This window comes from Lissotriton vulgaris, chromosome 2_1, assembly GCF_964263255.1.
Source record: "Lissotriton vulgaris chromosome 2_1, aLisVul1.2, whole genome shotgun sequence".
NCBI classification, from domain to species: Eukaryota; Metazoa; Chordata; class Amphibia; order Caudata; family Salamandridae; genus Lissotriton; species Lissotriton vulgaris.
In genome coordinates this window covers 338,325,028-338,338,916 of record NC_141687.1, presented here as the reverse complement: position 1 = coordinate 338,338,916, position 13,889 = coordinate 338,325,028, and the positions used below count along the sequence as shown (strand labels likewise).

The following is a 13,889-nucleotide window of genomic DNA, read 5'->3' as shown; positions in this document are numbered from 1 at the left end:
CGACTTTTCCCGCGAAGATCCCCGCCTCCTGACGGCTGCGACGGACTGCTGCCCTGACTGTACACCTGTTTTGGCGCCTGGCGTAGACCTTGGTACAGCGAGACGATTGACGGGCGTTCCTGGTGACGCCATTGATCTTTGAGTTAAGTATTTGTGGGTCGCTCCCAGAGTCCTTTGTTGTTGTGGGTGCTAAGTTGTTGCATGGTTCCATTGCATTTGTGGTTCTTGGTATTTTGTTCTTTGTTGTGCTATTTGACGTCTGCAGTCGCCAAAAACCGAGGGTTTTTGCACCTTTGCAGGGACTTCGTAATCCTATAACCCTTGACGTTTGTGAAACTTGGTTAGTGTGCACGATGCCTGGCCGTAGTACTTTGTTCAGTTGCTTTAGAGGTTGTGGTACGGATTCCCGGCTGGAGGATTCGTGTCCGATACCTCCGGTTGGAACTCCAACTTACGAATTATATAGTCGACATGGTTTGGGTCCGATCACGTTCAATGAGTGTTGGGTTCGTTACACCAAAAAAGACGGTGTCCTTAGTTGGCCACCCCATGGTAGTTTTGAGGCCCCGATTTTAGAAAATCTTGAAGCTAAATTGTTTCAAAGAAAAGCAAGGCCGGCCATGTTTGATTCCTTTCGGTTGTGGCGTAAAGAAGCCAAACAGAAAGAAATCAAGCAGTTTAAACGTACTAAGAGAGAAGGTATTGTTACAACGATGAGAAATGCAGAGCAATTTCAGCGAGACAAGGAGGAGAAGGAAAGGGAAGTTTTTGATAGATTACAGCGTATGACAGTGGATAAGTGTTACCCCGCTTTACCGACGGGTACGGATAAGAAGGGAGAGGAAGCGGTAGAGGACCCTTTGTTGTCTTATCTATTGAAGTCGCCACCTCCGTATGCACAGGATACCACAGTTCCTGTGGTCCCTCCTGTTCCTCAACCTGCTCCTGTTCCTCCACCTGCTCCTGTTCCTACTGCTCCCCCGTCTATACCTTCTCATACTCCTGTTCCAGCTACTTCTACTCTTGTGGTTACGCCTGTTGTTCCTTCTGTTTCCGACACTTCCCTTGTTACCCCGTTGCTTTACTCTTCTACCCCGTCTGCTCGACGTCGCGTTCCCTCTGTTGCTGCTAACTTCTTCACTTCTCTCGGACCGATTCTTGGGTCCGCTGGTTCTGATGCTCCCCAAAGACAAAGTCAGCTTCCTGGTGGTAGGGAACGTGATACGCTATATAACATGGCGACAAATTGGATTAGATATCCCCTTAGGAATCCTCCACGTGTGATGGTTGATACGTTTTCTCAATTCAATGAGCCGACACAAAGATTTGTGTTTGAAGAAATGTGCAAACTCATACGTGATCAGTTATCAGTTGATGCGGCTGATGATGTGTTGGCTGCTCTAACTGACCTTCAGCTTCAGTTTGCAAGCGGAATAATGGTGGGTAGCAATGTTCGACGTGCTGTCGAGCAGTTGCTATCTTTTCGTCCTGCTATAATGCCTCGAGCATTGTGAGGGACTGACAGCAGCGCCTGGTCAGTTTCCTATGCGTGAAGTTCCACCAGTGTGGATGCCAGGTAACCCTGGTGCTGCCCCGCTGATTCTGCCACACTTCCAGAGGGTATGGATACACCTTCCATGGAAACGATCTGAAGTTTTGCAGGTGAAGCAATCCTTGCCTGACCCTCGCAAAAATCCTGCAGGGTACTATAAAGAATTGTCGCAGCTAGTGGATGCTACGATAATGAATCTTGCCGACATCGACATGTTGTTCGTCAATGTTGTACCTCAACCGGTTTGGGCGAAAATACGTCGCGAAGATCACGCAGCTGAGTTAGGTGGTGATTGGACTGCGCTTACAGCGGCTGACGGTTTGCAGGTTGGTGGGGCTAAGCCTGAGCAGTTAATTACGACTCTGCCTCAGAGGATTATTACTCTAATGAAGACTCTTATGCCATCAATGAAAGTTAACTGGGACAAACTGTCCGCTTGTAAGCAAAAGAAACGACGAGAGTGTCTCCGATTTCTTCACGAGATTTGAGGAGGCATTCATCGATCATAGTGGTCAGGATATGGGCACTGAGGGAGGTCAGAGATTGTTTGTGGACAAATTTGTGTCGAATTTGTTGCCTGACCTAAGCAACAAATTGAAGAATTCTGAGAGTGCGTGGGCTGTTTCTACTTCAGCCCAGATATTGGCAACGGCCCAATATTATGAGAATAGAGAGAAAGAGGAAAATGATCGTGCAGAGAAAAAGACGAAAGAACTCAAAACGAAAGTGTTGTTGCAACAAGCGTATCCTCCGTGCTCGAATCAGAATGATTCCCAACAGCGGAATCGATCGCAGTCACAGTCGAATAGGTCACAATCGCGAAATGACTCTTCTTCGCAGAGATCTATGCTTGGGTACAATCAGTGTGCCTATTGTAGGGGTGAGGGTCATTTGAAATTTGATTGCCCGGTTATGCGTGATCGAAATAGTGGAAATTCGTCTAGAGGAGGTCGTAGGGGTCCTCAACAGGCTTCACGAGGTAGAGGTCGTGGTGTCACGCAAAATCAAAATGATCGTTCTAATAATTCCTCTGATTCTAACAATTGTTTCGATCAGCGTGGATCATCGCAAGGCAGATCCGCACAGTACAATGTGGATGATTATTACGTCGATCAGGGTACTGACCACGGTAATTACTAGGACAGCCATAGACAAGGAGAGGGAGAAGTATCAGTTCCGGTTGATCAGAGAGGGCCTTACGTCGCAGTTGCCACCTCGGGCGTGGTTGAGCCTTTTCTGTTGGACATTGGTGCAGCGAAAAGTTCCATCATGCATTCGAAACTCCCTGGCGCACCTTTGTCTGGCTTAACAAATGTTTCCGTTGGATTCTCTGGCGCCCCTGTTAGCAATCCTGTTTCTCGCCCTTTGCCCCTTACAATTGGGCCACGCGAGCTGAAAGCTCCTTTGATTTTGACTACTGGTTGTGGTGAAAATCTTTTGGGCTTGGATTTGCTGAAACGACTGTATGCGACTTTGTATTGATCTCCTGATGGAGTCAAACTTACTTTGGGTGAGAGAGTTATCTCTCCTATGTACTTTTCCATCGATAAGCTCCCACCGGAATTGAGTTCTCTTCCTGCATCTTTGTGGGCAACAGGTCCCATGAAGTGGGCCTACTTGACATCTCCCCATATGTTGTTCAATTGAAATCAAATGTGCGGTTGCCACGTATTCCCCAGTATCGTATCTCCCTTGATGGTGAGTGAGCGTTGTTAGCGATCATCTATGATTTGATCGAACAGGATGTTATCGAGGAGACTCGGGGAAACGTGTGTAATAGCCCTGTGTTACCCATCTTGAAACGCACTGATCCATCTAAGCCTCCTGTTAATCGTTTTGTCATTGATTTACGGGAGGTGAACAAAATTGTGATTCCTCAGTTCCCTGTGGTGCCCGACATTACGGCTTTACTGACTCCGATTCCAGCATCTGCATCCTGGTTCTCGGTGATCGATCTGAAGAATGCTTTCTTTAGCATTCCGATTGCTGAGGAGAGTAGGGACCTTTACGGTTTCTCTCTAGGTGGCCGCAGCTTTAGGTTTAAACGCGCTCCTCAGGGCTACTGTGAGAGTCCATCGATATATAGCCAAGCCTTGAAAAGCCAACTTGATGCGTTTGTATTGCCGCCTGGTGCGGCCTTGATCCAATATGTCGATGACTTATTGGTGGCTGCGGACACTCAGGAAATTTTGAAAATTGCTACGGTGTCTCTGTTACAGCATCTCTGTGACTTACATCACAAGGTGTCACCTTCTAAATTGCAATATTGTTGCCAAGAAGTAACCTATCTAGGTCACTTATTGTCAAAGGAGGGAAGAAGGTTGACCCCAGAGAGAATTGCAGCGATCGCTCGAATAACTGTGCCAGCAACTCAGAGAGATGTGCGTGCTTTTTTAGGTATCACGTCATACTGCAGGCAATGGATTCCAAATTTTTCATTGCTAGCGAAACCATTGGTGGCTCTTACGTGCAAGGATGTTCCAACTCCTTTGCCATGGACGGAAGAGTGTCAGAAAAGTTTTTCTGAACTGCGTGATTTGTGGTGTTCGGCCCCTGTGTTAGGTACTCCTGACTACAGTAAGCCGTTTACACTATACGTTCACGAGAGAGAGGGTTATACGTTGAGTGTTTTGACGCAACAATTTGGTGGTAAGCAGCGTCCATGTGCATATTTTTCCTCGACCTTGGACCCAGTAGCTAGAGCATTGCCGAGTTGTTTGAGAGCAACAGCGGCAGCTGCGGTGTCCATCCGACAATCTGCGGGATTGGTCATGGATAATATGCTTACGGTGATGGTTCCGCATGCAGTTGACACTCTCTTGAATCGTACAAAAACTCAACATCTGACGAGTGCAAGGTTGTCTGGTTATGAGTTGACGCTTCTGGCAAGTCACATTCAAATAAAGCGCTGCAATGTCCTGAACCCGGCGACTTTGTTGCCAATTAATATGGAATCAGATGAGGTAGCACCACACGACTGCTACTTACGTACTGAGGAGGAAACAAAAGGTCGTGTGGACCTAAAAAACACTCCTTTGGAAGACCCTGATGGTACCTTGTATGTGGATGGCTCGTGTTTTAAGTTGCCGAATGGTGATGTGACGACTGCGTATGCTGTGGTAACGTTGGGTACGGTTGTGGAGACTGCGAGATTAAATCAGAATTCTGTACAGGCGGCAGAGCTGATTGCCTTGACCAGAGCGTGTGTTTTGTCGAAAGGGAAACGGGTGAATGTGTTTACAGACAGCCAGTATGCGTTTGGTGTTGCGCATAGTTTTGGACGATTGTGGAGAGAGAGAGGTTTTATGACATCGCATGGTACGAAGATCCAGCATGGACAGCTTGTGAATGATCTTTTGGATGCACTTACATTGCCCAAGCAGGTGGCGATTATTAAATGTAGTGCGCACCGTAAGGTGACGGATGATGTTGGTCGTGGTAACGCGTTTGCTGATGAGATTGCTAAGGAGACTGCAAGGAATCTTACAACTAGGATGTATGTGACGAGTTCGGTAAGGTGGCCTGCAGAAGCTGGTATGTGTGAAGACACTTTTGAGAGTGTGAAAACGATTCAGAACGAGGCCACCGAGACTGAAAAGACCAAGTGGAAAGAGAGTACGGGAAAGCTGGATGCGAATGGCTGTTGGATTGATTTGTCCGAGAATAAGAGGTGGATGTTGCCGGATGCATACGTACTAGCTGTTGTGACGATGGCACACGGCTTGTCACATATTAGTGCGAAAGGTATCAGTAAGTTGTTGTCCCCTGTATGGAAGAATGATGGTATTGCTAAGTGTGCTGAGAGATTGGTCAAGAATTGTATGATATGCATGATGTACAATCCTGGCAAGGGAACTCCTACACCCCCTGGCCACTTTGCTCCTCCTTCATGTCCCTTTGAGGTGATTCAGTTAGACTTCATCCATATGGAGCGATGCAATAACCTAAAATATGTTTTAGTTGTGGTTTGCGCATTCTCCCGATGGATCGAAGCCTACCCCCTTAAAGACAATACTGCCCTGTCCACAGCGAAAGTCCTACTGAAGGAGTACTTTCCTCGGTATGGAATGCCACGGATTGTATGGTCTGATAACGGAAGTGAGTTTGTGGGGAGCGTGATGAAGAGTGTGTGTAAGGGCCTTGGAATTACACAAAAATTCCATAGCGCCAACCATCCCCAGTCAGCAGGTTTAGTTGAAGGGTACAATGGTACTCTTAAACTAAAACTCGCAAAGATTCAGGCCACGACTGGTCTCCAGTGGCCTGACGCTTTGCCCTTAGCTCTTCTGTTAACTAGGGCGACTGTGCACTCTCGAGTAGGGCTTAGCCCATATGAGATTGTGTTCGGTCGTCCTGCCAATGTTTGGGGGGTCCCTAGACCCAGTGTGTTTTCTGATCTTGAGTACCCAATGTTGATCGATTATCTTCATGATCTGACTGCTAAACTGAGGTTAATTCACCAACAGGTCTTTGAAGCACTACCGATGCAGACGGAGGGTCCAGGCCACCAGCTCCAGCCCGGAGACTGGGTGGTTACGAGGAATTTTGGCCGAAAACGAAATCTTGAGCCAAGATTCATCGGACCCTACCAGGTGCTCCTTGCCACGAGAACTGCTGTTCGTTTGGAGGGTCGCAAGCACTGGGTGCACGCCACCCACACCAAAAAGGTACCTATACCTTTGCCAGCGGACTCGTGGGTGAGGAAGGGCATCGCTTCGTCTGAAGCTGAGGTTGTACCGAACTTTGTCCCATTCAGCGACGCTCAGCCTGTCGGAGATACCTCAGTGCAGCCGGACGATACTGTTGAACATTTGTCATCGGAGGACTCAAGATCTGAACAATTGTCTGGTCGACAGGATTTTGTTTCATCACCTGACCAACTGTTTGAAGATCAGACTCGTCCTGGGAGAAGCAGATATTTTCTTCGTTCCAACACTAGAGACAAATAAAAAATATTTTCGCTTTCTCCCCTGACATTCACGTTACCCCATTATCACTCTTCACTTAGAACATTTTTGAATAACTGCAATTTTCGTGAATTTTGTTTTTTCTGCATATGTGTATTTGTTTCCACAGCTAGGAGATTTTGTATATATTGTTTAATTACCTTACATCCGGGTGGACCGTAGGGCCGTGCGGGTACTTCCTTCTGGTTAGTAGGTCCTGACACTAGGTTGGAGACCGTCGATTCCTAGGAGTTCCTGGGGATTGACTATTGCTACACAGAACGAAGTGCGTCAAGAACGTTGCGGACGGTTTTAGTGGATGGCTTTCTCGAAGCTGTCGGAATTGGAAAAGACTCAATCTCAAAGATTCGAACTGCATAGAATTGCACGTACTAAATGCTTCATGTTTCAGGTGTTCCTTCTATTCCTAACTGTTTCTTCATTATTGGTGGGTGGGGTGTATTACATGATACAGTCATTAATGCCTTCTGCTTCACCTACCCCTTCTTCTGAACCTAAACCTACTTCCACTGTTTCCCCTCATTCCTTCCACATCTTACCACAACACGAGCAGGTTAGACGTGCGGAATTTATGAACAATTCCTTTGTTCAGCTCCTTCATCAGCATCAGTTGGTAATGAACACTACGAATTGTTGGGTGTGTGGGTTAATGCCACATACCACTGATAGGGGAATTCCGTACTTAGTCCTTCCTTACAGTTCCCAGGGTTCAGCTCGAGCATTCCAAACAATGTTTCGTAGCGCACTAGATTCTTACCCCCATCGAGAGCCACGCACTGCAGATCATGGTCCTGGCCCGTACCATAAGCCTTTGGCAAGAGCGATTGCCGATTTAGATAGGGATATCTTTGACGCATCGCTTATCCCAGAGGAGGAGGTGCAAGCATATCGAGATCTGAGTGAGGCTGAGTATAGCACGTCAGTGGGTGATCGGCAGCTTAAAAGCTCGTCTCCGATCTGGATCGTACCCCATCTCGGAAATTTCTGTCTGAAAGGCCTAGGCCGAAGTCCGCGAGCTCAGCTCGGGAGGAGTGCCTGTACCGAAACTTATGCTTTGCCGACGACCTCTTCCCCTGTTCTTCTGACTGCCAAGGGTACTTACTTTGTTTGTTACGACCGCGCATATACATGGTTGCCTCGTGACTTCTCAGGCACATGTTATATTGCGAATTTGTTGCCGCCGACCTTTACTGTTGAGTCGGATTATCACACGACCAGAGTTGTGAGAGGCGTGATTAGCGAAGAGGACACTGCCGGTCAAGAGGCAGGAGACTTCTTTAAGGGTTTCTTGCCGTTTTGGGGACCTATGATCAATAGTAGGAACCTGAGACAGTTGACTCGAGTGGTGGAATCGACCGCTAATATCACTGCGAGCGCCCTTGGCAACATCACAGCAGAGCTTCAGGCGGACAGGCTTATGACGTTACAAAATCGTATGGTTTTAGACGTTGTCTTAGCAGATAGAGGTGGAGTATGTAAGGTGATCCATTCGAGTTGCTGCATTTTCATTCCTGACAACGCTCCAACCGTTTATCAAGTCATCTCGAAGTTGCATAAGATCTCTGAGTCCATACACGTGGACGTAGGGGATTGGACGCTACTCGGATGGTTTTGGGGCCTGATGTCGACGTGGGGTTGGAAGATTCTGATGATCATTGGGGTTGTTGTAGCATTTTTGTTCACGTGTTGTCTTTGTGTGCAGTGTGGTCCTGTCTTATGTGGCCTCTGTGCTACGACGTGTATAAGGCGGCCGCCTGTTACCAAGGAAGCACTGATGGATAGAATAATGTTGCAGCAACATCTGGATGGTCTGATGAATATCGAAATCGATTCTGATTTTGACTAGTGCTTGCCTACATGAGGGCAAAAGGAGCTTCTGAGGTTCCGTGACAATTGTAAGTGGTGTTTTCGACTCGCACGAATATGGTCGAGTCTGGTATCTATGAACCGCAAATGACGAGTTTAGTGGGTGTACGCATTTTCGCTGTACTAGCCTGAACCGTTCGTTTGTTTCGTGGGTTTCTTCATCTGAACCCACGGGTTCCATTTTAGATATGGCATCCATTTTGTTTCTTGCCCTCAAGTAACCAGCGAACGGACGCTGTCCGCTTCGCGACCCTGGGTTTCCCAAACTCTGGCGGAAGACACGTGTTCCTTTGAGGGTGTCTTTATGATGAGGGGGATGACACTGTAGGGCAGATGGCCCCGCTCGAGGCTCATCTTGCCGTGCCGGTCTATTGTTTTAGTTGTGCATTTCATTAGGCACGTCCTTTTGATCCCTGCAATCGTGTTTCCTGACACCACCCTTTTTACACTTTCTCTGATCTGTTCGCTATCCTTCGTCTTCCTCTGCACCTGTTTCTGACTCTTCCTTGATTCGTTTACAGCCGAACGGAATGCACTAATGGTGGGAAGATGTACTTTTACAGTTGGGAACTGCCAAATGATTCTGTAATTATGTTCCGGGCCCTGAATACATGAAAGCGCCCCCCTATGATATTTACTGTGGGAACTGGGTTGTAACCTTTTGTTTGTCATGTTATCCTATGACGAAAAACTGCATAAAAAGAGCGATCCACAGATACAATTTGAAGCAGTCTCCTAGAACCTACACGTGTTGTACTTCTTGTGACTTCTGTGTTCCCTGCAGTAACTAAACCTCGAATCTTTGACGCCGAAGGAAGTGTCCCGTGTCTCTGTCATTTGTACGCCGGAACAGGTAACCCACGAAGGTTTCAGGTGTTATCCCTGGCACCGCTGGGTCTTAGAATAACCCAGTCCTTCAGAAAGATGCCTGCTATTCCAAGCCTTTCAGTGCTTTCAGCCTTGGTTCCCTCTGTGATACCAGCACTGTATACACTTGCTATGCCTGCTGGTTTGTGTGTTTCTCCGGTGTATATTACCAGCTTCTCCCCCTTTTCTTAAGAGTACAGAATAAACAAATGTATCAGAATAGTAGACACTTCTTGTCCCTGCTATTATTGAGTTCAGGTTCCCTAATGTCCATGAAGCCCTTTATGAATTATTCAGGTGTTAATGTGCAGTTCGTGTGTGTGGCAAATGGAAACTGAGATTCATTACAATGTTAAGCAGAGTTAGAAGCTAAGTGGTTCATGATCTTTTGAGAGCACTGTAGTGGTAAATGGAAAGCAGACACTGCCAATGTCCAGTGGTTAAACACGGAGTGCGTGCGTTAAACTAGGGGCCTCCGATGACACATATATCCAGGTTCACACACTGACATGCCCTTTAATCCACTGATATCAATGAATCTCTCATTCATTAGAAAACACAGAAAGCTCCCATAGCCTCACCACTGGGAAGCAGAAGTGGCCATGGCCAGTCCTGAGAGGAGAAGTATTTGCATCTGAAGAGGAATCTCTAGTGTGCAAGAATCACTGGTCACCCACCTATCTAAAATGATAATTCAGCTTACCACCGCAGCTGGTATCCGGCCGCTAACATCCAGCGTCCACTCTGGAAATTGCAAGGCCAGTGCTTGCTTCCTCGCCTCCTTCACCTGTTTATCGATGTCCTCTAGCTTCTCCCGCTTCTCCAGCGCCGCCTTCATCTCCTGCTTCAACTGGGCTAGCCTGGCATTGGCAAAAATAGGAACATTTCATCAACCACACTGCTTTCAGCTCAACCCCCAAAGAACCCAACACATAAATACATTAAACATGACCTCCCCAGGACTCCATTCCCACACTGCCACCAAATCTGAACTCTTAGGGGCACATTAGGATGGCGGGCCGGTGGGCCTAGCGGAACTCGGGACCGCCCGCCTAAAGGGTGGGGGTCCCGACATTGCCATTAGGATGAGCCCGCCACAGTGGCGGGCGCATTCCTCAATTTAACATTGTGGCGGGCGGTGCTCACTGCTCCGCCCGCCACAATGTTAAAAACAAAAGCAGGCCGTTGCACAATCGAAGCGGCAGGCACCGCGCGGTGCCTGCCTCTTCGATCATGCAAAGGCAAGGGGGTACCCCCCCCCCGTGTGCCACCCCCCTTTGGCCTTCACTCTGGGGGCTCACAGGGGGCCCCTAGAGTGAACACTGCATGCCTTTCCGTGGCGGCATTGCCGCCACGGTAAAGCATTGAAAAAAGCCCATTGTAATGTTGCGGGCGGTGTCTGACAGACACCGCCTGCATGTTACTCATTTTCAGCCCCGGCCGCAAGGCGACCGGGCGGAAAACAGGCGGACGGTATTTTGCACCGCCACCTTCCCCTCCGCCATCCTAATATGGCGGGGGGAATTGGGCTTGCGATGTCGGCGGTTTGCCTCCGCCAGGCCGGCGGTGGCCACCGCCAGCCTGGCGGAGGCAAACCGCCCGACATCGTAATGGACCCCTTAGTTTGATGCTCAGAATGTGTCCACTACTAACACAAGTACCATGAGTAACCATCTATGACTCCGCAAGTCTTGGAGCCCACATGCTGTAAGCACCAGATTTCCCTTCTTCAGTCCGGAGTTACCTTCAGGCCAGTACATTTGTAGACCTACTACTCAAGTTGCTCTTTGGTTTGCACATTGTTCTGCGTGTTTTCTTAGTCCCCTTTATACATTTTCCACTGTGATGCATTTTTTTGGGAAAAGCGTACATTTTAGTGCATTTTTTTGTTGTAAAAGAATTACAGCATTTACGATTTAAAATTTTTAGGTCTCGCACAGACATGCACGATTTGCGGTATGGACTTAAAGCTCTGCCAACTCTCCTCCATTCTTTTAAATTGGCTTCTGTCACTGTCCTTTGTTGCTTTTCATTTGTTAATAGGCCTATTAGTCCCTCCTTAGTACCTCTCTTATTACCTCCCACGAGGACTGGCACTTTTACATGGGTTGTTACTCAGTAAGTTTCATTTACGGTCTGTCTGCACTATTTTTTTAAACAAGATTATCCTACCTGCTGTTCCAAGCACACTTTTTGCTTCCTAGTTAACACACAGCATTTTTATTTTGCTCATCAGAGCGTTTGAAGGGCGCCTGCTGTGTTCCCTGCACTTAACAACTCCTGTCCCCACCCTGAATGTTTTAATAATTGTTGACATACTTTATCAGCGCTGCGCTGGTTTCACTTTTATGGTTGTGTATATCTCAGCTCTTCCCTCCCACTTTCTGTGCTCTCCTTCACCCCTCCCAATCAGGCAGCAGGTTCCAGCCTGCCTCACAGCAAAGGCTGGCCTCAGAGCAAAGGGCACTGCTGTTTGTGCCTGCCCTGCTCCTCACAGCTGCCCAGCTGGGGACTTGCTCTGATTTCCGGGAAGAACAGCTTACATGAGCTCTTTCTATGCGCTCTTAGGGGTCCATTTGGATGGCGTGCGGACTTTGTCCGCCCGCCATCCCGACGTAAAACGGGACCGCCCGCCATGAGGGCAGCGGTTCCTTGGGGGCCATTAGGATGCGCCCGCAACACTGGCGGGCGCATCCCGCATTTTTAACATTGCGGCGGGCGGTGCTAAAAGCACCGCCCGCTGCAATGCTAAAATTGCACATTGTGCACTTCAATGCACATCGTGATAGGCCCCATGCGGGCCTGTCACGTTGTACAGTGAAGTGCAGGGGGGTACCATAGGTACCCCCCATGTGCACCCCCCCGGAGTCCCTGGGGGCCCGCAACGGGCCACCCACAAGACATTCCTGCATTCTTTGAACGCTGCCACAGAAAAGCATGTCACCGCCTTCACCCTCGGGAGAATAACAACCCCGGACTATTAACATTTACTGCAGGGATTACAGACTCTGTCGTGTTGACTTTTCCAGCAACACGCATCGGGAGAATTATCACCCCTGATGTTTATCGTCCATCACAGTGAGTTTCCTGATCGTACCCCCAATTATTTTAGGACACCTCGTGTCACCACCTTTTTGTAACACTGAGATTACACATCTCATTACAGATACCAAGGAGCGGTGCCGGGTCCACTAGGATCGTTCATTGAGAGTTCCTTCCTAATGTAGGTACCTGTAAGGTCACCAACTTGAATATTTCGCCACATTATACTATATACGCTGAATCAATTTCATTACTTTTAGGTGCTCCTAACAACCTCCTTGTCCTGACGAAGACCCTACTTTGAGGAACCAATAACCCTTCATTAAACAGGGGTCGAAACGTTGACTACCACACACCCTCAAACCCATAGGAATTGAAGATATCAATTCATATGTACCTATGTGTTATGATTAGAGGGGAACTATGGACCGACATTAAGCTGTAAAGGTTCTACTGTATATAAATGCAACTGTGCCTATGTCACAACACCTTTACCCTGTCCCTCACTTATCCATTCACCCCCATTTCCCAAAAACCTTTTTTTTCTTCTCTTTTACACTGTGAGTACTGTAAATATTACATGCAATAAGAGTATACTTAAGTAGATACATGCTTTCAATTTGAAGAGCATCCAATGAATGTTTAACTTACTTAAGTAGATACATGTTTTGAATTTTAAGAACATCTAATGAATGTTTCAATTATGAAAATATAAACCTTTGTTCCTGATGAATAGAATTGGAACTGTTTTGTGGTGAACTGTTTGTTCTAAGTTAAAATTATATGCACTATTTTGACCCTTTCTCGAACGTACTGCGGTCAACTCCTTGACCGGACAGAAAAGCGGCGGACGGTCTTTCCGTCCGCCGAGGTCCCCCCTCCATAGTAATATGGCAGGGGGGAAATGGGTGGCGGAAGGGAAGGATGTCGGGCGGATCGCCACCGCCTGCATGGCGGTGGCGATCCGCCCGACATCCTAATGGGACCCTTAGTTTCTATCAGCGCAATGCCCTTTCAGAGCACCATGCTGGTTAGCTTTCACTCTCCCTGTCCCCCCACACCCTGCTCCTCTACCCACTCTCGCTTCTGTCCCTCCCCTCTCCCTTCCAGTGGGTCACGGGGCTTGCCTCATAGAGGAGCCTGGTGGAGGAAATGGAAGGATGTGCTGCTAGATGAGCATCATAAAAAAGGCCTGGTTTCTGTCAAGCACTGACGCCTTTCTTTCACATTCCATTCCAAATATTCTGTGGCACCAATGCACTTTGACATTTATACTGAGACAAGAGTAGAAAGTATATATGGAAAGTACACACTATGCTTTCCCTGCTTTGGATTCAACATGATGTAACTAAACTTGATTTTCATAACCTCCCTCCTATTTTATTGCTTCAAAAGACGCCTCTTCTAGAACATTTCTATTGTAGTTTTCATACATATATTTTATTTATTTTGCGCAATGTTTTTTGAGACTGTGCTTTGTAACAGGCGCGTTATGTAATATGCTGTTTCTCTTCTAACATGCAGAAGTGAAAGTTATCTGTGTTATTATATTTGTTATTTATTTTCCACATTATTGCTTTTGTTCGTGATGTGTA

At 47.5% G+C, this 13,889-nt stretch overlaps 1 protein-coding gene across 2 annotated transcripts in view; it reads right to left on the bottom strand.

Moving 5' to 3' along the window:
• EFCAB5 (EF-hand calcium binding domain 5) overlaps positions 1-13,889 on the bottom strand; it is a 377,049-nt gene that overhangs the window by 269,905 nt on the left and 93,255 nt on the right. For both annotated transcript variants that reach the window (XM_086955085.1, XM_086955086.1), the window contains exon 3: positions 9,956-10,112. In XM_086955085.1, the coding sequence (XP_086811211.1) occupies positions 9,956-10,112 (157 nt within the window). The remainder of the gene's footprint in view (positions 1-9,955; positions 10,113-13,889) is intronic.